This window comes from Ambystoma mexicanum, chromosome 6p (assembly GCF_040938575.1).
Source record: "Ambystoma mexicanum isolate Mex_15411 chromosome 6p, UKY_AmexF1_1, whole genome shotgun sequence".
NCBI classification, from domain to species: Eukaryota; Metazoa; Chordata; class Amphibia; order Caudata; family Ambystomatidae; genus Ambystoma; species Ambystoma mexicanum.
In genome coordinates this window covers 1,053,191,220-1,053,214,168 of record NC_090935.1, presented here as the reverse complement: position 1 = coordinate 1,053,214,168, position 22,949 = coordinate 1,053,191,220, and the positions used below count along the sequence as shown (strand labels likewise).

The 22,949-nt window shown below is 44.0% G+C and overlaps 1 protein-coding gene across 1 annotated transcript in view; it reads right to left on the bottom strand.

The window, feature by feature from the left end:
* SHC3 (SHC adaptor protein 3) overlaps positions 1–22,949 on the bottom strand; it is a 507,698-nt gene that overhangs the window by 161,818 nt on the left and 322,931 nt on the right. The window contains exons 7-8 of the mRNA XM_069625657.1: positions 9,412–9,538; positions 8,563–8,716 (exon numbers count right to left, since the gene is read on the bottom strand). Of these exons, the coding sequence (XP_069481758.1) occupies positions 8,563–8,716; positions 9,412–9,538 (281 nt within the window). The remainder of the gene's footprint in view (positions 1–8,562; positions 8,717–9,411; positions 9,539–22,949) is intronic.

Sequence of the window (22,949 nt, the reverse complement as noted above, 5' to 3'; positions counted from 1 at the left end):
ACGCGAGCTAAAGTTCAGAATTGTAAGTGTGGCACATGCTAATAATCACATTTCTATCTAAATGCAACGCAAGCTAAAGTTCAGAATTCCATACTAGTGTGGCACATGCTAACAGTCACATTTCTATCTAGATGTGACGCGAGCTAAAGTTCAGAATTCTAAGTGTGGCACATGCTAACAGTCACATCTCTATCTAAATGCGACGCAAGCTAAAGTTCAGAATTCCATACTAGTGTGGCACATGCTAACAGCCACATTTCTATCTAGATGTGACGCGAGCTAAAGTTCAGAATTGTAAGTGTGGCACATGCTAATAGTCACATTTCTATCTAAATGCAACGCAAGCTAAAGTTCAGAATTCCATACTAGTGTGGCACATGCTAACAGTCACATTTCTATCTAGATGCGAATCGAGCTAAAGTTCAGAATTCTAAGTGTAGCACATGCTAAAAGTCACATTTCTATCTAGATGCGACGCAAGCTAGGTTCAGAATTCTAAGTGTGGTGCATGCTAAGAATCACATATGCTAACAATCACATTTCTGAAATTCCATCTAAGTGTGGCATATGCTAACAATCATATTTCTATCTAGATGTGACGCGGGCTAAGCTTGAGAGTTCCATCTAAGTGTGGCATATGCTAACAATCCCATTTCTGTCTAGATTTGGCGCAGGCTAATCTTTGTGGTTCTCTAGGGGTATGGTACTAGTTAACATTATACTGCAGGCAGTGTTTGCTGTCCAGCCATGAATAGGTTTAGGCTGGTGGTCACATATCTCTCTAATAATGCATGGTGTAAATCTGTAGCAGTCTAGGCCATTGAAAGGTAAATTAGAGTGGCAGGAGCTCTACCCCCCACCCATGCCAGCACTTACAGTTTTGTCAGTGTCTGGTGGCTTCATTGGCTTCCCCTGCTGACACCTGCAGACACATCTTGGAACTGCCAATGTGGGAGCCGCCCTTGTCCTTGGGCCCTTAGCCGCAGGGGCTGCCGGGCAGTGGGCTGCCCAGGGGGGAACAGGTAAGGCCAGGGAGGCAACCAATCACGGGAGGGGGAGGGCTGGGAGGCGGGCTTAAGGCCGGGAAGGAACGACGGGGAGAGCCGGGGCTGCAAGGCAGGACGCAGGGCCTGGGGGCAGCAAAAAGGCAAGGCCCAAGATTTTGAAGGGGCAGGGGGGCTCGAGGGGCTCACCTGCTCACCCGGGGATGCAGGATGTTGAATGTGCGATCTCCGGGTGCAACAATCATGGTCATCTGTGCCTGGGAGGGGGAGGGCTGGGAGGCAGGCTTAAGGCCGGCAAGTAACGACGGGGAGAGCCGGGGGTGCAAGGCAGCACGTGGGGCCTGGGGGCAGCAAAAAGGCAAGGCCCAAGATTTTGGAGGGGCAGGGGGGCTCGAGGGGCTCACCTGCTCACCGGGGGACGCAGGAAGTTGAATGTCTGTATGCATGTGCTGGTAGAAAAGCACCTGGTTAGCTCTGATAGTGAAAGTGAAACCAGAAGAACGCATCTATAAGAAGATCCTTAAAGCTTTATTGATATAAGTTTGTATGGACAGTTGGCTGCGCTCACAACTTTCCATGGAAACGCCCCTCTATTGTGAATCATCCGCCCATTTCTCCAGTGAAAATGCAATTCCACGTTGCGCCGTGTTATGCTATTAAAATGAACGGATCAAAAAGAAATCAAACTACGAAGCCAGGAATATGCGGCATGCACAGCATGTTTAATGCGTTGAATATCTGCCTTTGGCTATCTCCACGCCTCCCGCCTTTCCTTCCTCTGCTCCTATTCCATCCTCCCACCTCCCTGTTCCCCGCTTTCTTTCTTGTGCTCTCAGATATCTAGTGTATGCATTTGATTCTTTATAAAACATCAAACAAAATTAAAATATATTTTTAAAAAATATATGATTTTCTTTCACCAAATTCGCAATTCCCATTTACACATCATAAAATGTAGACATGTTTCTTCCTTTGTCCTCTTCTTCTTAGGCTGTTCTTCCCTACCACTGAAGGCCTCAGTTACATTTTTCTTCCTTTGTCCTCTTGTTCTTAGGCTGTTCTTCCCAGCCATTGAAGGCCTCAGTTACATGTTTCTTCCTTTGTCCTCTTGTTCTTAGGCTGTTCTTCCCAGCCATTGAAGGCCTCAGTTACATGTTTTTCCTTTGTCCTCTTGTTCTTAGGCTGTTCTTACCAGCCACTGAAGGCCTCAGTTACATGTTTCTTCCTTTGTCCTCTTGTTCTTAGGCTGTTCTTCCCTGCCACTGAAGGCCTCAGTTACATGTTTCTTCCTTTGTCGTCTTGTTCTTAGGCTGTTCTTCCCTGCCACTGAAGGCCTCAGTTACATGTTTCTTCCTTTGTCCTCTTGTTCTTAGGCTGTTCTTCCCTGCCACTGAAGGCCTCAGTTACATGTTTCTTCCTTTGTCCTCTTGTTCTTAGGCTGTTCTTCCCAGCCACTGAAGGCCTCAGTTACATGTTTCTTCCTTTGTCCTCTTGTTCTTAGGCTGTTCTTCCCTACCACTGAAGGCCTCAGTTACATGTTTCTTCCTTTGACCTCTTGTTCTTAGGCCGTTCTTCCCTACCACTGAAGGCCTCGGTTAGATGTTTCTTCCTTTGTCCTCTTGTTCTTAGGCTGTTCTTACCAGCCACTGAAGGCCTCGGTTACATGTTTCTTCCTTTGTCCTCTTGTTCTTAGGCTGTTCTTCCCTACCACTGAAGGCCTCGGTTACATGTTTCTTCCTTTGTCCTCTTGTTCTTAGGCTGTTCTTCCCAGCCACTGAAGGCCTCGGTTACATGTTTCTTCCTTTGTCCTCTTGTTCTTAGGCTGTTCTTCCCTACCACTGAAGGCCTCGGTTACATGTTTCTTCCTTTGTCCTCTTGTTCTTAGGCTGTTCTTCCCTACCACTGAAGGCCTCGGTTACATGTTTCTTCCTTTGTCCTCTTGTTCTTAGGCTGTTCTTCCCTACCACTGAAGGCCTCGGTTACATGTTTCTTCCTTTGTCCTCTTGTTCTTAGGCTGTTCTTCCCTACCACTGAAGGCCTCGGTTACATGTTTCTTCCTTTGTCCTCTTGTTCTTAGGCTGTTCTTCCCTACCACTGAAGGCCTCAGTTATACTATCACTGCCTGAGTCCCGTGTAGTGGTGAAAGCTACAAGACAAAAGTAAAGGTAAGTCCACTGAAAGCATGATCTGGGCAAGAGCCTGTATTGCTTTGAAAAAAAACGCACTGCTCATTCAGCTGACACAATATTCCACCCTCTCTTCTGACATTAAGTGATACTGCCACCATTGTTCTTTATGTGCTTCCGGCATCACGATTGCAGCACGGAAGTCCTTTCCCTGCACGCATTTTGATATTTTCTCCATGCACTTTTTGGGGCAGAGAACTGAACATGAAGCCCACAAAATAGAACCTGCCGCGGAAGCCAGAATTTCTTTTGCGAGTTACATGTATTGTTGGGAGATATTTTATTTAAAAAAAGATGCGAACTGGTGCTGCAGAATACTGTATTGTTTTTCATTTTGTTTTACATTTATTTCATCCATTTTTTAAACATACCAGAGAAATTATATAGGCTGGGAAATAAATGGGAGGCGTGTCTAGAAAGCTAGGTATAGTACTGCAGGGAAGGGAAAAGGGGGAGTGTGAATGGGTTGAAAGGGTTCACGCTCACCAACCACCCTCACATGTATATATTGTATTTTCTTTTACACTGGACTTTGAAAAAGGGGTGTATTTTGCTGCATAGTGATTGGTATGGTGTCACCTGCTCGTATATGTACGTATTTTATTTTAGATTTTAGGATAGTCCTCTTCTACTATATATATATATGGCCCTCATTGTGGGGTTGCCGGAAAAACCGCTGGTAGGCGCGGGTTTCCGGCCACCCTGTTACAGCTGTTCAACCGCCTGATATCGCAGTGCCACTGGGATATCACAAGGGCAGTGGTACCGGTTACTCCCCATTTCCATGGAGTCAAGTAGGACTCCATTGAAATGGGGACCCGGAAACACAGGCACCGTTGATAACAGTGCAGGTGCTTCCATGTCAACCATGTCAGTAGGGGCCTGAAAACCCGGCAGGTCAGGCCTGCCGGAGGATCCGGGGCCCCTACTGGCATCGTTTAGTATAGCAGTGCAGAAAGGGTGCTGGTACGTTGCTACCAGCACCCTTATTTCTGGAGCGCCAGACTCGGAATGAGGCACGTAATGTGAAAGAACAATGGTCACCATTTCAACTTTCAATATTTTTCTGGTCAATGTTTTCCCTAACCAGCATGTGGTGAGGTAAAGTTTGATTTCAGATGCAGGTGATTGGCACGTTAGGATAGCTAACTGTTGACAGGGGATGACCATTGCTGACAGGTCTGTTTTTTCAAGGAGAGGGTTAGACATTCTGAACAGTGGGAAGTGCACAAAGTAAAATTAGTTTGTACAGGAACTCACTAACATAATACCTGCCCTGCATTTGAAAATCAAAAACACTGAGCTGTATGCCCCGCCCCTAGTCACACAAGAATCTGCCCAATTGCACAAGGCTCAACCCACGTGCCCCACCCACACGTCAACAAGGTAAACTGAGTTGTTGTAGCTGCCATTAGAAACACATTTGCAGTTTGTACTTTACGGTGGCATGCAATAAAAGAGATTTTTATAAAAATTTGTATTAGAAAATCTATTTCTAATATAATTTATGCACCACACAGATGCTTCTCCTAAAGACAGTTATTTGCCAATGTTTCACTAAATTAATTCCATAGTTCCTTAAACTACGCTGATTGTGTGATCGGCTATGTGCACAAGACTGCACCAAATTAATCTGTACCCTCAAAAAACGCATTTAACATTTTTACAGTGCCACACACCATTCCATTCCGAGACGGCCTTACAGCCTCTTTATCGTGATTCTTTGACTTCTACCCCTATACATTGCTTTGAGTGATAATGTTAAGAGTGCTTTATAACAGGAACACAATCTTCTATACGCTCTAAAATCATACCAATGACACCTGTGCGCTACAAATAGAAGAAAGGTTATTTGCTGAACGTTTCTGTATATAGTATTATAGCCACAAGGGGGCGAAATCATCTTACTTTTCTTTACTTTACTTTAGAAAGCCTGTTTGAAGATCGAATTAGAACAGCCCTGGATAAATGATTGAAAAGCCCGGAGACTCCACGCTCTTCCAAGGAGGGCGGGAGATGAGCATAACAATTAGGAGCCTCGGAGCTAAACCTGGAGGTTATGCAGGTATGCCCAACACCCTAATGTGTGTGCGTAGACTAGTCAGTGAGTGGGTGTCACCTGGGTGGGCCAGGATCTGCTGAATGGGAGAGAAGAGATAAATGGACATGTTACCTTGCAGGGCTGCTACTCTACTTAGGGAGTGACTCGCCTGGCTCTCATACACAACAACAGACAATCAATGTAGCCACGTGATACATAACTGAGCCTTCAGAGGAAATGCAACTTAAAACCAGCATTGGCAATGCCAACAGTTTGATCTTTTGTGTAGGCATGGGAAAGTCACTTGACAGGCACAGCTGTAGTGGTATTAACTGGCCATTGATAGCAGCAGGTATATAATAGCAATGCCTGGAAAGTAATTCTACTTATACACAAGCCAGCACTGTTGGCTTTGGCAATGCTTATTTTTAAAGGACTTCAGTAAAGGACAAGGATAGTGTTTATAAGGTGTGGCTGAAGGCAGACCTGGCTAAGGCATTTTTATTACACCAATAGTGAGTTTACAACTCCAATTAAGTTGTTAACTCTCCAAAGAATGCTTTGAAAAACACTGGCAGGCACTCGGAGTGCAGTGTTTGATGGTAAAGGGTGATTAAAACAAGCTCAAAGAGTTCCTACGAGGAGGTGTTTTGGGCGGGGAGAGGCAGGAACTGGGTGGGAATGGCCATAGTGATTAGCACGGGCATGGGCAGTCAATGGGTGGGGAAATAACCATACAAAGCTGTGTGTCTGTCCTCATATGCCATTTCTCCTTATCTGTACTCTAATATAATAGTTTTGGTTTATAGGTGTCGTAAGCGACACCTAAAAGCCCAAACTAAAAATGATTATTTCTATCAGCTGCAAATAAATTGATTCATTAGCTTACACATGCATATACAGTTCCCTACTGTATGGAAGGAGCCAAACAGGGACTAATCCAGTCAATTCCCTTCACTGAAGCCCCTAGAAATGGTTCCATGTAATAATGTCGCCACAAAAATGTCGCCATGCAAAAATATCGCCGAAAAATTGCCGTTTTTTGTGGCGACATTATTGCATGGAACATGCGGGGGACAGCCCCGCAACCTCCAAACTTTTTTTTTTTTGCCCCTGTCCCCATATATATGGTCACCCATATAATATCGCCACGACCTTTTCCCGGCGATATTATTTACGGCGACCATATATATGGGGATAATATTACCTGATACCCTAGAAATGTAGGCCTAAACCCAGGTGTTGAGGATCATTGCTTACTTTAGTTAAGTGAAGTGTTCCAGTGTTGGATGTTAGGTTGGGGATACTCACAATGATGAGTGGCTCAAGTGCTTAGGCTCTGGGCTCTCTGAGAAGGTGAATAGGGGAGCTGGACACCTTGGTCCAGGCCTTTGACATTCTGGTGCCTTCTGGTTGTGTGGCTAAAGGGATTCCCAGTGGAGGGGGCTGGGCAAGTCTCTGTCCTGCACCATGCTAAAATGGCAGGTTTGGGGGCTACAGGTGGGGGCAAGGATGTAAGCTGAGAGTCTCATGGGATAACCACAGTTCTGGGCGCCCTCACCCCAGGGAACACAAGCAGGGGTACTGACAACACAGACATCTCTTAAGTGCAACATCTTAGCCAAAAGGATACAGTTTGTTATAATCTCATTTAAGAGTTTGTTTCACGTGCCAAACTATAGCACACCAGGTTTCAAAGCATGAGGGAGGAATAAGAGGTAAAGGGGAGACCATGGGATAACCAAATCATACTTGACACATTCCAGTGAGTAAAACAGAAGTTAACAAGTACAGGATACAGAGCTAGGTAGGTACTGCAGAATGCATTCATCACTAATCGCAGTGGCTGGGGGCACATTCCTAGTAAGAAATAAACACAACCACCACAGCGGTGGGCAGTGCAGATCGGTTCTATGTGAGGATGTCACCTGGGAAAATGTTGCCAGGTAGGTGACATTCTTTCTGCACCCCTAAAAGCCTTCCCCCACATATTCTAGAATGGGTTTTATTTACTATTATATACTCCACTCCTAGAATATTTGGGGAAAGTGCTTGATTTTCTTGGGATTGCAAATTTTGGGAAATGTCATCCCCTTTGCGACCATGTTCCAGGTGACTTTATCACTGGATACTGGGAGATCAGCCCTGAAACAGTTACATGTGGGTTAGGATCGATTAGCCCCACTTCTTCATTGCAAGTTGCCCAAAAGGGCTTTCAGCGCAATGCAGCCTTTTATGGAACTGCGCATGTGTTTACTGCGCAGAGAGGAAGTGGGGTGGAAATGGCAGCGGCCCGGACTCTGAGGTAATGAGGAGCTTTGGCGAGCGGTAGTGTTGTGCGTGCGTGTGTGCGTGTCTGAGTCTGTGTGGCGTACCAGTGTCTGGAACGGGAGAGTGGGTCAGGGGACAAAGGGGTTTGGGGTGCTCAATCTACATCTGGGACTAGGGGATGGGGATGGGTGAGTGATCGGGGGTTACAGGGATTTCCCACGCATTGAGAAGGAGAGTGGGGAAGGGATGCAAAAGGGAAAAAGGTTCTGTGGGAAGCCACTGTAAAGCCTTTAGGGCAGTGGTGATAGACTCTCAGTGTTTAAATGTAAAAATTAGTCTTGCAGCCCCTATCATCAGACTCTTGAAATGGCTACAGAGAATTCTAGTCCTTGGAGGATGCACTAGTTTCTAGGGCCTCATCACGAGTTGGACGGTAGCCCTTAAATGCGGCGGTAACACTATTACTGCCGCATTTAAGGGTCTGCCCAATCGCCAAATTAAAGCCCATTTTCAGGCGCAATTAGCATTCGCTAATTGCGTCGAACATACCCTATTGGGTCCAATGAACTCAATAGGGAATACCCATTACCGCCCAACCCTTGAACCAGCACTAATAGCGCCGTACCTGGTGGTGTTAACGATATTAGCCTGGGCGTTATCCCAGCGGTATTAGGCCCTAGGTCATAATGGAAAGCTAGGAGCAGCTTTTCTTCAGGCACATCATTCCTGTGCAGCAGCACAGGCTGGATACTGAAGGAAGTGGCTGACTGTCTTTCAGATAGGGTGATGGGTGACAGTCACGCAGATCCTGCCTTGGGTGAGCAACTCCTGCCCTGTGTGGGATTCTGCACAGCTCTCCCTGCACCTCTCGCTCAGTGAGTGAACAGTGAGGGTAGGAACCAGGCCTATCAGCCAGAGAAGGACAGCAGAAACACAGAAATATTATATTGTGATCATGTGTTCCTAGTAAACCTTTTGTTGCTTCAAATTGCCAGTGTGTTTAACTTTAAATACATAATAGGGTGGTGTGATTCCATTGAATAAGTGACATTGTACAGACCTGAGCATTGTCTCCTGGACTTGGCAGTCTTCCTTTCGTTCTAGCATCAACAAAACCACCAGTTGGCGGAATTTTGTTCGGGATGCTATTGTAATATGGACTATCAGTGTCCCCCTCTTCTTCTGGCCATGGGGGTTCATCTAAACTTTGCATTCTGTAAAAATGAAAAGGATAAATATCTTATTTTCATGTCAGTCTTTTTATCCAACATAGATGGTTCGGTCACTTCTCTTCCATATGATCATGAATTAAACAAGACAAAAAGGTTTTGCCTGCAAATAATCTTCCCTACCAAGGTCTTCTAACCAGGATGTGTAGGTTCTGGCAACACATGAGAAAAATCATCTTGTAAGGGATTTCCTTGGTGTGATGATTTGTATGTTGTTTGTGGGTCAACCTGGTCACATATAGTCAATTGGATCCATAGGTTTCCATTTCGGGGCCAACAGGCCAAATTGTAAGCCTGTGTGTTTGTTTCTCCTTATAAATAATTTTAAATGAAGAATGGGATCATCTCTAATATGGCAAAACAAAGTGATGCTCACATAGGCATTAGGTATTTTCTCCACAGAGCATCACATGCAATGTTTCCATTTTCACACACTTTGCCATCATGAATAATTTCTCTATACATGCCTACTTGGTGGTGTTTATTCAGAGTAAAACAGAATGAAATCCATGAAGAATATAGCGCAACTGTAGATTCAAATGTTATTTCTCGCAAGATGCTAAAACACATTAATTCAGGGGCCTAGGTCTTATTAGCTGGAATCGCAATTGGCCTGAACATTTATGTTTTCTTATAGAACAGTTAAAACCCCAGCATGGTATTTCCTTAGAGTTACTGACCTGTCAGGAAAAGCAGGCATCTTTGAAGGATAGCGTAAATACTGCTTGAATCGAAGCTCAAATGCTTGCCCTATGGTGCTGATGACATCCTGTGCCAGTCCATCACAACATTCCAAGATATGGCACGCTAAAAGGAAAATGGGATAGCAGTAATGTGCACTTCTAAACACAATACACAAATCACAGAAATTGAAAACTAAACTGTTGTGAATTATTCAATTGGCTCTTTGGGATGGTGCTCTGACCACCCAAAGTTCAACCTGCAATAGATAGCATATCTACACAACCAGCCAATGAACCCAAATCAAATCCCGTGGGTGCAGTGTGTACCTCAAAATGCACAATTACTGTAGCATAAGAAAGACAGAAGGTCATTCCGGTTCAACGGTCCCTCTTGTTGGCAGAAACTGAGACTTTGCATTTTGTTAATCCAAGTGAAGTCAAAACAAAAAAAGTGAATAAAACCCTAGAATATGTTATTGTATAAGGTCCTACCTAATGTGCTGTATGCCACAAAGGCTGCTTCAGAGCCAGAAATCATAGGTGTCTGGCTCACCACTGAGTCAGGAGTCAGTTTATTTATTTGTGAGTTTTATAACTGTGACGATTCACCAAGTGTCGTCACTTCTTCCCAGAGGGAGTCCTTTCCCATGAGGCTAAGGAGGTGCGGCCGCTACACAATATTCCCCCTTGGATTGGCTTAATTCGGGAGGACCTCATGGTGAGGGTCTCCCCCTCTGGAGATAAGGACAACCACCTGGGGTGCAACCTGTTGAACGTCACACCCCACATTCCTCAGCCCCCCCATCCCCTCCATTGCAAACCACTATATCAAGAGTAGACCAATGTATTTCTGTAGTACCTGGGAAAATACTAGGACGAAGAAGAGCACAGAAAACATGAGAATTACTCACTGTGGTAGTACTGAGATGAGGTGGATCACACGAGGCATGAGGAGTACGAAGGAGCCATTGACAGCAGGTGTTGATGTTTCGCTTGGGAGGAGTAAGCCCTATGAAGTGGAAACAGAAGACGAGAACCCGGGAGATTCGAAGTATGCACTCGACCCAAGGAGAGGGCTATGCAGAGGAGACTACCGAGTTGCTGATGGAGTCTATGAAGGGTCCTGCGTCGGCAAGGCCGAGCCCAGCTAAAAGCAGATGAGGCAGTGGCTTGACCACCAGGAGGAGGTGGGCTGCACAGTCCTCTGATGGTGCTGATATTGCATGGAGCCACAACACACAGAATCGCTGCAGAAGCAGTAGCAAAGCAGACAGCTGCAGGAAGCGGCAAGGAGACTGACCCCAGTCCTGGAGAGACTGGTGCCATGCAAGCAAGCCCCAGAAGGTAATGGGAAGCATGGGTAGACCGGTATGGACGTGGGGGGAGTAGAGATATCTCTGATTCATTCCAGGGCATGTGTAAAGCCTACCAGAGGACCATCAAGGGCCAGGACCCAAAACAGAGCGAAGAGTGCATCTGAGGAGTGTCTCCTCGTTTCAGTGGCAGAAATAAGCCCACTGACCACCAGAGAAGGGTTTGGGACCCGAACAGAAGAGAATCAATAATCTGAGGGAATCTTCCTCGTATCAGTGGTAGAAATAAGCCCACTGACCACCAGACCATATAAACCCACTGACCACCAGAGAAGGATCTGGGACCCCAACATAACTGAAACAAGCATCGGAGGAAACTATCCTCACAGCAGTGGCAGAGAGAAGCCCACTGACCACCAGAGAAGCATCTGGAATCCCAATATAAGTAAAAGAATCATCAGAGGAAATCATCCTCACAGCAGTGGAAGAGATAAGCCCACTGACGATCAGAGAAGGGCCTGATACCCTAATGCCACTGGAACAGGCATCCGGGGAACTGTTCCTTGTTGCTGTGGCAGAGCTAAGTCCACTGGGATCCAGAGATGGACTTGGGACTTTGCTGATATAGTGAGAGAGTGCCAAGAGAAACCCAAAGTTGACAATAACTCAAACATCAGGAGAAGGGAGTCATTCTTCTGGTGGGGGAAACCGAATCATTGCAAGTACACTGAAGAGATGCCAGGGGAAGGGTGTAATTCATGAACTATATTGAAGAGTGCAGATTAGCACCAGGAGAAAGTAGCTATTCTCCTTGTCCAGAAATCTGAGTGTACAAGGTGTTGCAACTACAAGTCAGGGGAAGGGAGTCATTCCCCCTGGCACCTTTTTGGCAAGAGAACATTTTGGGAATGACACCCATGTACCAGGAGAAGGGACACATTCTCCTGGTGAAGAAACTTTCTGTTGACTTGTGTTATTCTCTAGTTGTAGTGTAAGGGACAGAATTAGGTTATGACACAGGGTGTGGAGTTTATTTTGACGGACATCCTGACAGATCCTTTAGTATTAGTTTAAGGCAGGGTAACCCTGTGAATCTGATAAAATGAGGAGCCTGGTATTGTTATCGTTAGACTCATCATTAGTATCTGTAGAGAACCATTACCCATTATAACTCCCATTAGAAGAATAGGTACTATCTGTAGAGAACCATTATACATTATTAGACTCACTGTTAGAATCATTAGAATCTTTGCTATGGAATCATTCCATTGTTGCATTCTGTTTAGCTATCCATAGTACATTGCTGAAGTAGACACTGTCACACATATTAGACTGTCACCTTCATATGCATTTGCAATATGCTTTTAGAATGATATTGTATGCATATTTTGCTTGCCATTAGGAGAGAAACATGCTGCCACTTTGCACTTTGCCATTTGAAATAGAATGACACTAACACTTGCATATATCCGAAGTGCCATGTAGTGTTTTAGAGACACAACATATACTCACCATGATTTGCTGTTTATCTATGTTTGCATTAGATATGGCGCTTAGGCTAAGATAGAAAATGCATTGCTTGCACTACACACACTGGTATATTTGAAATGCCATGAAAAGCCATTTAGTATAGCACACATTGTTATGCTTTGTAGAGACACATTTAGAGACTGTCATGTATGTATGTATGTATGTTGAGTCACTTAGAATGAGTCTGCATTATGTAGTGCTTGTATTGCGAGAGATTTGCGGTAAACACTAGGAAGCATTCAGAATGAGACACGAGGCCTATGAGCCATTTTTTGATGGAGAAAGACAGAAGTTGCTCAGTGCGGAGAAATGTTATGGTACACTGTTCGTAAACATTGGCAGACATACAAAGATAACATGAACCCTTGTCCGAGAGGGAAGCTTATCAGCTTGGCTGGTGTACTTAACGGAGAGAACCCCGAGGGTTGGAGCCATGAAGGGAGTGACGATGGAGAGATGGGAGAAGGTGCTTTTGTATGAGAGGGACGGGGCCTAAGATCATTTTGTAATGCAGAGTGAAGCCTACAGTGGAGAGAATGGAGAAACAGGAAATAGATGATGTATTTCGCAACATACTTGGAAGGCCCAGAGGGAGAGATATGAGGGCACGCTGACAGCACACGAAGTAACAGGACATGCCGAGACAAGTAACACGCAAGGAGACAGGCAGGCATTTTGCTAAACGCTGAGGGAGAGACATTCTTAGACATTCTGTGCGTCATTGGAGACTATAACCAGGAGGGCTGGAGAGAGAGAGAGAGGGGGAGAGAGAGGGAGAGAGAGAGGAGTTCGGAAGAGTTGTGAGGAGACTGAAGAGTTGTGGGAGTCTGCACGAGAGGAGTCTGCACGAGAGATCGAGAGTTGGCCAGAGAGATCGGGAGAACCACAAAGAGGGAGTTGGCTGGAGATGGTGCTTGGTGCAGCAGACTGATGGGCCTTGATGAGATCGATGAGGCGGAGAGAGAGCTTGGCTGTTGGCAGTCTTGAGGCCTGCCACTGGCTGGAAAGACAGCAGAATGGGAAGTATGGGTTTGGCCTAGGCTTAAATTGATTGATAGGAACAGACAGACACACACACACACACACACACACAGCTTTGGAAGAGGAGAGTGTGCAGAGTGTGGATTGATGGTGTGGATTGAAGGTGTGGATTTATCCATGAAGGTGATGGATGCTAGCGCTTGCATTAGATTGTATTAGAACCACACATTAGACATTTGCAGCACAGGCTTACATTAGGAACCTGAAAGGCTTATAGATACTGCACGGTAGCTTTGCACCAGAAGTACAAAAGGTGCAAATTAGACATAGCATTAGAACTGCCTGCATTGCCATGCATTATGCTTAGCTGTGTGGATATAAATAAATGTATCTCATTGTATTATAATTGAATCGATTCTTTGTTTTTTCTTTGTGTCTTGTTATTTGTTATTTCCCACGGTAGTAATCTAGGAGTAAACCACAGTGCACATGGGGCCTGATACGAATGCAGTCAAAGGGGGGGTATAGTGATCCACACCCCCAATAGTAGGTTGTCAGATTGTCAAAGTTTGTCTGAAGACCGGAGCGTGCTTGCCCAAAGGGGGGGCAACACGACGGTTAGGGGTTTGGGGCCTTCAGACTGACAAAATGGAGGGGAGACCCGGATTTTTCACTCAATGCTAACTGATAGAGATAGATGTTTTGCAGCTGGTCTGTTGGCATACTTATTGGTTTCGCAAGAGTCGAAGTTTGAACATCTTGTGCAACTGTGTAATTGTTTTTTGTTTTCTTGTTAGTTCGTCGTGGGGAGAGATTTTTTTTGTTTCATGTTTTGTCTGTCTTGGTTTATTGTTTTGAGCATGCTGTCTGCAATTCCGTTCGTCGTAGGAAGGGGAGCGTAATTGTTTGACTTTGGTTGCCGGAATTGGTTGTAACATTGACCCAGAACAGTATTTTATGACTGGCAATGATTGTATGAATAAATGTACATTAATTCACCGAGTGAGAGAAACAGTTTTTTTATTGAAGACGCTCGGAATAATTGAAACTGCAGAATGAGTTCATTTCTTAGTGACCTGAAGGCAATAAGAAATTGGCTTAAAAATACACTTGCTTCCTGGGAGGCATCCCAGGAAGTAACTGTACTGAAAGTGAAAAGTGTAGCTACAGAAGGGAGCCCATATATTGTTGACTTGCACTCAGTAATATATTGTCTCAGAGATGTGATTAGTAACTGGGAAAATGTCCCATTAAAAGCATCAGACCCATTAAATGCAATTTCATCAGTAGTGATGGGCAGGAATATAGTTCATGTTGTTCAAGGGGAGAAAAAGTTACCTCGGAACAATGGAAGAGATAGGACAGACATGTGCAGTGTGCCTAGAGAATTGGCTAGAGGAATGCATAAAGGGGGTGCCTATGAAAACTTGAGGTATTGTGAAACTGTGTCATTAGAGAGACACCTGCATGAACAGAGTTATGTGCATGAAGAGAGTTATGTGCAGATCTTTGATTTGAACAGAGAGAGAGACAGTTTTTGCAGTGGTAACATCAGCACTTTGCTTACGTTTTCGAGTGAAAAAAAAATATTGTTAAATGACCTAGATATTTTCACAACATTGAGAGGGAAGATTGATAAAAGGAATCGCGCTAAATTTGGATGTTTTGAAAGCTTGAATTCCTGGAATTTTTGTAGTTTAAATGTGTGCATGGAAAGGATGTTTGTTGACATTCGAGAACGCGCGGGACTGGCAGACTGTGAATTTGAAGCACGAGTTAGCAGTGCATGTTTGAATGTGAATTGCATTGTATATAAGAGAGGTTTTTTGAATGAAACTGCTTAGATTTTTCAGCATGTAATAATTCAGGTTTGTGAATTTTTAATGAAGAAAAATGGGGAGAGTGTTGTGACATCTAGAGGACATGGAAGTGACACAGAAGGAAATGCAGGAGTGGAATTGAATGCAGTTGTGACATTTTTGAATGTGCAGCATTTGAAAGTGAAATGTCTGGAGTATGTGAAACTGGCTGTTTTATTTTATTTTGAAAATTATAGGGATGGAATGGCAGGAGTCATGCATTAAGCATGCATGCATTATGATGCAGCGAGAGACAGGCCTAGTGAGACAATAGTTATATGCACTGACACATTGATGAGACACAGGGAACTAGCATGGATGCCATTGAGAGACATGGGAAAGTATAGAGATAGCGATGTGCACTTCAACGCACAATGAGAAATGCTGTTTTATTTTGGTTTTGAAACACCTGAAACTGAGTAAGACTGATTCTTGCACTTTTGTTTCTTTACATGAAATCTGGAGAGACACCTTGACTAGACCGAGATCGCACAGACTGAGATCGCATTAATGACCAGACGCGATGGCATCGCCGCATGAAATGATGAGACCATGATTTGGAGCAGTATGCCTGAGAGCAGCATGTCCAGATGACCGGCATGATGACCGAATTAAATGACCAGACCAAATGACCAGACCTTGTTGACTGTCTGACTGAGATCCATGATGGCTGACACCTTGTGACTTTGCATGGCTGTTTTGAAGCAGCACCAGAAAGAAACTGTTTTTTGTCACCTTGTAATGTGACTTTGCACCATGGCTGTTTGTTTGCAGCAATGATGAGACATTGGCATCTGACAACGCTTTGCAGCAACACTTTTGGGGAATGCCGACTGACCGAATTGAGGCCTTAGGCTGTTGCCTTGTCCAATGGCTGTGCTCTGAGAATGTACCCAGAAAATCTGCTGCTACACAGACTTTGTGGCATGACACCTATTGCCATGGAGAGAGAAAAGATTGTGACCGACTGTGGAGAGAGAAAATACACCTTGCAGCATCTGTGCCAAGTGATGAGAAGAGAGAAGAGCAGTGAGAAAATTGTTCAGCAGTGAAGCAGCAGCAGAGGAGAGCAGAAGAAGAAATTCGAATTGTTTCATGAGAAGCTTTTGTAATCTGCAGCGAGAAGAGAATCCATTTGGAATGCTCTTTGCACCAGACAAGTTTGTGCCTGAGCAGAGAAAGAGAGAAAAATGCAGCAATGAGCAGGAATGAGCAGGAAGACACGCTCTGAAAGCATTTCTTGCCTGATCCACGTTTGGAAATGCATTGAAGCTCTTGTTCTCTTGAGTGAAGGAGACCGAGCATGGTGCTTTGAAAGCATTTGCACTTGCACTCAATGCTGGCTGTCCCTCATTTGAAGAACATGGGACTGGATGGAATGGCATGAAATGCCATGGAAACAGCATGACCTGGCAAGAAGGGAGAATTTGAACCTGCTGGAGATGGGCCTATGGGGAAGGGCCACTGTGTCCAGAGGAGAGTAACCACCTGCAATGTCTTGCAAACACTCTGAATGAGTGCACCTTTCGCCTTTGTTCATGAAGTGAAGGGAAAAAGGGAGCGTAAGCATCGATTGGCATCAATTGAAAGTTCTGACGCACGGTTTTTCCCTGTGCTACCTTTGAAGTGAAGGGCATGTGTGATCACACCATGGAGAAATGGGGCACATATGGTACCTGAGACTTACTTGCTCCTTGATGGAGCCCTGTGCAAAAATCATTCTGGCATATATCAAGCAGGCCAACCTGAATTGACTTGTACACGTTTCTACTGCCTGAACATTGATTCGCCTGAATACTATTGGCTTGAACACTTTGCTGCTTCACGTTTGTTCACACTTTGCTGTTGTGGAGAACACTTCGCTACCTGAACTTTGACCTTTTGCTGAACTCTGATATGCTCTTAGTGAACACAGTATTCGTTTGTGAACACTTGCTTTGTTGACATTGCATCTTTGTTGACATTCCTTGGCTGAACCTTTTGCATCAGAATTGATTTGTACTGAATTTGTACTGTGCACGGTTGTGAGGACACACATACCTCATGAGGACTTAGAAATACCTTGGACTGGAATATAACTGAAATGGCCTATATGACCAATACACTGCATGTATACACTGATATGTTGTATGCATTGATCTATTGAATTTTTGGCCTGTTTGGCTACTGCCATCTGTACTGACCTTTGACACCTGAGAAAGTGATTGTCATATTTTGTGCATATTTTGTGCTTGACACATTGAGACTGGAAACACCTGTATGCACAGTACTTATGCATTGATTCTATGCATTGAATTTTCGTTTTCTGCTTGTAGAGACACTTTCACACCTTAGGCTTGTAGACATTTTTGACTCGACTTTTGACCTTTGACATTTGGCTATGTTATTCTGATTTCTGACAGCTTTGCATTTGATATTTTAGCTTGCCACTGATAGAGTGAAATGCTTGCATTTTGAAAAAAAGATTTTTTATTCATCATGATACATGCTTTTTCCTTTCTGTAACTTTGCTTGGTATTAGACTGCCACTATTGCTATGTCATGTATGACATATGCTATATTTTGTTATGATTTATCTAACGATAAGAGGAAAGAAATGCGAATCTGATAAAATGAGGAGCCTGGTATTGTTATCGTTAGACTCATCATTAGTATCTGTAGAGAACCATTACCCATTATAACACCCATTAGAAGAATAGGTACTATCTGTAGAGAACCATTATCCATTATTAGACTCACTGTTAGAATCATTAGAATCTTTGCTATGGAATCATTCCATTATTGCATTCTGTTTAGCTATCCATAGTACATTGCTGAATTAGACACTGTCCACATATTAGACTGTCACCTTCGTATGCATTTGCAATATGCTTTTAGAATGATATTGTATGCATATTTTGGTTGCCATTAGGAGAGAAACATGCTGCCACTTTGCACTTTGCCATTTGAAATAGAATGGCACTGACACTTGCATATATCCGAAGTGCCATGTAGTGTTTTAGAGACACAACATATACTCACCATGATTTGCTGTTCATCTATGTTTGCATTAGATATAGCGCTTAGGCTGAGAGAGAAAATGCATTGCTTGCACTACACACACTGGCATATTTGAAATGCCATGAAAAGCCATTTAGTATAGCACACATTGTTATGCTCTGTAGAGACACATTTAGAGACTGCCATGTATGTATGTATGTATGTTGAGTCACTTAGAATGAGGCTGCATTATGTAGTGCTTGTATTGCGAGAGATTTGCGGTAAACACTAGGAAGCATTCAGAATGAGACACGAGGCCTATGAGCCATTTTTTGATGGAGAAAGACAGAAGTTGCTCAGTGTGGAGAAATGTTATGGTACACTGTTCGTAAACATTGGCAGACATACACAGATAACATGACCCCTTGTCCGAGAGAGAAGCTTATCAGCTTGGCTGGTGTGCTTCGCGGAGAGAACCCAGAGGGTTGGGGCCATAAAGGGAGTGACGATGGAGAGATGGGAGAAGGTGCTTTTGTATGAGATGGACGGGGCCTAAGAACATTTTGTAATGCAGAGTGAAGCCTACAGTGGAGAGAATGGAGAAACAGGGAATAGATGATGTATTTCGCAACATATTCGGAAGGTCAAAAGGGAGAGATATGAGGTCACGTTGACAGCACACGAAGTAACAGGACATGCCGAGACAAGTAACACGCAAGGAGACAGGCAGGTATTTTGCTAAACGCTGAGGGAGAGACATTCTTAGACATTCTGTGTGTCATTGGAGACTATAACCAGGAGGGCTGGAGAGAGAGAGTGGGAGAGAGAGAGGAGTTCAGAAGAGTTGTGAGGAGACTGAAGAGTTGTGGGAGTCTGCACGAGAGGAGTCTGCACGAGAGATCGAGAGTTGGCCAGAGAGATCAGGAGAGCCACAGAGAGGGAGTTGGCTGTAGATGGTGCTTGGTGCAACAGACTGATGGGCTTTGATGAGATTGTTGAGGCAGAGAGAGAGCTTGGCAGTTGGCAGTCTTGAGGCCTGCCACTGGCTGGAAAGACAGCAGAATGGGAAGTATGGGTGGCCTAGGCTTAAATTGATTGATAAGAACAGACAGACACACACACACACACACACACAGAGCTTTGGAAGAGGAGAGTGTGGATGGTGTGGATTGATGTTGTGGATTGAAGGTGTGGATTTATCCATGAAGGTGATGGATGCTAGCGCTTGCATTAGATTGTATTAGAACCACACATTAGACATTTGCAGCACAGGCTTACATTAGGAACCTGAAAGGCTTATAGATACTGTATGGTAGCTTTGCACCAGAAGTACAAAAGGTGCAAATTAGACATAGCATTAGAACTGCCTGCATTGTCATGCATTATGCTTAGCTGTGTGGATATAAATAAATGTATCCCATTGTATTATAATTGAATCGATTCTTTGTGTTTTCTTTGTGTCTTGTTATTTGTTATTGCCCACGGTAGTAATCTAGGAGTAAACCATAGTGCACATGGGGCCTGATACGAATGCAGTCAAAGGGGGGGTATAGTGATCCACATCCCCAATAGGAGGTTGTCAGATTGTCAAAGTTTGTCTGAAGACCGGAGCGTGCTTGCCCAAAGGGGGGGCTAACACGACGGTTAGGGGTTTGGGGTTTTCAGACTGACAACCCCTCTCAGAGATAGGGATAGTGAGGTTTCTTTTTCCCCTCAAATAAAAGTTTATAGAAAACAACATGCCACCTTTGTCAGCATCCTTTTTCGACACCCTTACATAACCTGGTAACTCACAGGGGTTCTGCTTCAAAGCACCTGGGAAAAACAAAACAGGACATTGTGTACAATAGAAAGGTATAACATATATACAAGGAATAGGAAGCATAGGGTGAAGTTACATAGTTACAGTCAGTATTCGAGATCTGCCCTGACAGTTGGGTTACATAGTGTGGTTGATGCGTTTAATAAGGCACCATTGCTCACAGAAAGTCTGGTGCATGCAGGTTATTTATACTATAAAAACATAATACAAGTGGACACAACAAGTCAGATAAACTTTCGCAGAGCCAAGGCAGGCAAATTCAAGGGTATCAGGTAATGGCTCAATGTGTCCATGGGACTTAAATGCTAGTCAGAAGGTGTACATGTGACAGACTAGAGTAAAGGAGTCATTGGGAAGGGAAGGTTTGGGGCAAATCTACTAGCCCACTCACATTGACAAGGAGATTTTATGATGGGCAAGTACCAATTGCTTGGTACTCTACCTTGCTGGCTGGTATGAGGATGTTTGAAACGTTTGTTTGCCTTTTACTACAAACAAAATGTTATTTGCAGTAAATGACAAATAACAGTTTCACTGTGCATGGCAAGCCTTTGGGTGGCAGCATTGCACCAAATATGATGTGTGCTTATGGTGACATGCATCATTTTACAGAAAGCACCAGTAAATATGTTGTAACCCGTCACCATGCGGCAAGTGTAGTTTTCCTAGATAGGGTATGTAGTAAACTAAGGAACTCACCCTACAGGTCTTATGCCATGTAAAGAATTTGCAAGGCTTGCGGTTATTTGATTAATGTAAATTAGATATGTTCATTGAGCCACATTTTCACATTCCTTGTGGGAAAGTTGTTCCAAAATATTTGACCTAATATTGCAAGGGACTTCCCTCAATGATTCAGTATTTTGAACATGGATTTAGTTAGGCTGTTAATCTGTGATGTTTTTATTAGTCTTTTAGGTAGATATTTATTTATGTAAGATTTCAGCAATTTAGGAGCAAAGTTATATGGAGGATTTGGAAAGTAATAGTTGATTTTTTGTGTTATTCTCTTCGTAAGTAGCAGGCAGAGGAGTTTTTTCTTGGTTTTAAGAATAGTGATGAATCAGAGATTATTCAAACAGTAAACTTGACTTGGAACCCTCCACATCTGGCCAGGGAAAGGCAGACGCTTTCTGATCCTGACCCTTGTGGCGGTGTTAGCAGGGAGGATCACATGGGAGGGGAAACATGTCAGGAGGAATGGGAGACACCCTTAGGTAATTTTCCCCAAGACCCCAATCTTCTAATAGCCTATTGTAAAATAGAATCGGTTGAAAGGAGTACTTTTGATGTTTACTTTTGATGTTATAGACTTCAAGTCCCATAATTCCCAGAGTTCAGGGACAAAGATAAGGGCTGCAGAGGGACAAGGTTGCAAAGTGCAGTCCATTAAGGTTGATGGCCGGCACTGGAGGGTGGCTGAGAGGCATAATAGGCCCCCTAAGGTGCAGATCATTAAGACCAAGGTGGAAGAAGACGAAGCATCCAAAGCAGCAGCAGGAGAGCATTCGTAGTAGTGGGTGGAGGGGTTTTGAACCCTCCACGAAGCAGCAGAGGAAGAAATCGCAGAAGAGACTGGACACCGGGACTAGAGTGGTGAGAGAAATTGAGGCCGGTCCTGAGAGGGTCATATGGGCTCGAGATTTCAGTTGCAGAGGTCGCGCAGCGGATATGCACCTCTTTGTAACCTTCGCCACTGTAAAGCTTTCAGCGGTAGCAGGCAAGCACCAGATCGGTGGGGGAGCCGGGAGGGCTCAAAAAGTAACAGACGTAGGCCATGGGAAGCCATGCAGGAGTGGTTGCCTGGCAGGAGAACTGAAGCAGACAAGCTGGAGGCAGAGAGGCAAACAGACGTGCATGCCAGAACTAGTGAGTTCACTGTTATATTGTGACCCCGGAGCACTCCGTGACTGCCCGCTGGCCGAATCCTGATGTAAAACAAATTAAGACGCATATCAAGCTGATTCAAGCCAAAGCAGTTGGCATGATAAGACTTTAAATACAAAACACATGTTTAATACAAAGCAAATTAAAGTGTTTAGTTCAAAATACAAAAAACCCAAATCATCTTACAAAAAGAAACTCTCTGCCTGAAAGTACAACAACTTGACAGCCGACAGGTGTTTCGACCTTTCTCCTGATCTCAAGTCTGTGTCCAAATTAGTTGGGTCATCATGCTTGAACATTCAACAATGTATCCAAGAGCCCATCAGTCAGGCAAATTGTGGGGATCAGTCCAAAACCTATGTATACCAAGAAAGACTGAGTTTGCAGCTGTGTCATTACAGCTGATGTCAAAAATAATGCAAGATAGGGTGCATGCAGAAGCACCAATTTTCACAAAAGCCGGGTACATGCCGAAAGGCTTTTCCTCTGATTTGGGAACTCGATGCACATGCAGTATAATTACATCCTGTTGACTACTGTACAATGTTGACAACAGTCAGGGTGCCATAACTACAAGAGACAACGCTGCTTCTTCTCCTTGCACAGATAGAATTTTGGCCAGCTTGAACTCTATTTTGTGCAAACCACAAAAATTGGTGCTGCTGCACGCACCTTATCTTGGATTATTATTGATGTCAGCTATAATGACACAGCTGTAAACTCAGTCTTTCTTGATAGACATAGGGTTTGGACTGAGCCCCCCAATTTGCCCAACTGATGGGCTCTTGGATGCATTGTTGAATGTTCAAGCACAACCCAACTAATTTGGACAGAGCCTTGAAAAGACCAGCAGAAAGGTCGAAACACGTGTCGTCTGTCAAGTTGTTGTACTTTCAGGCAGAGAGTTACTGCATGTTTGTCTTTTTGGGAGAGGATTTGGGTCTTTTGTATTTTGAACCAAACACTTTAATGTGTTTTGTATTAAACATTTCATTTGGGATTACCATATTCCTTTTCCGTGCACATTGTTGTCAATGTGTAATTAGCTTCTTCAAGTCTTTAGATATATCAACTGTTTTTTGTTGTTCTGAAAATCATAAATCTCACAAAAAGAATTACTAAGTGCTATATACTACTGAGCAGATCCACATTAAAATTCTAAAA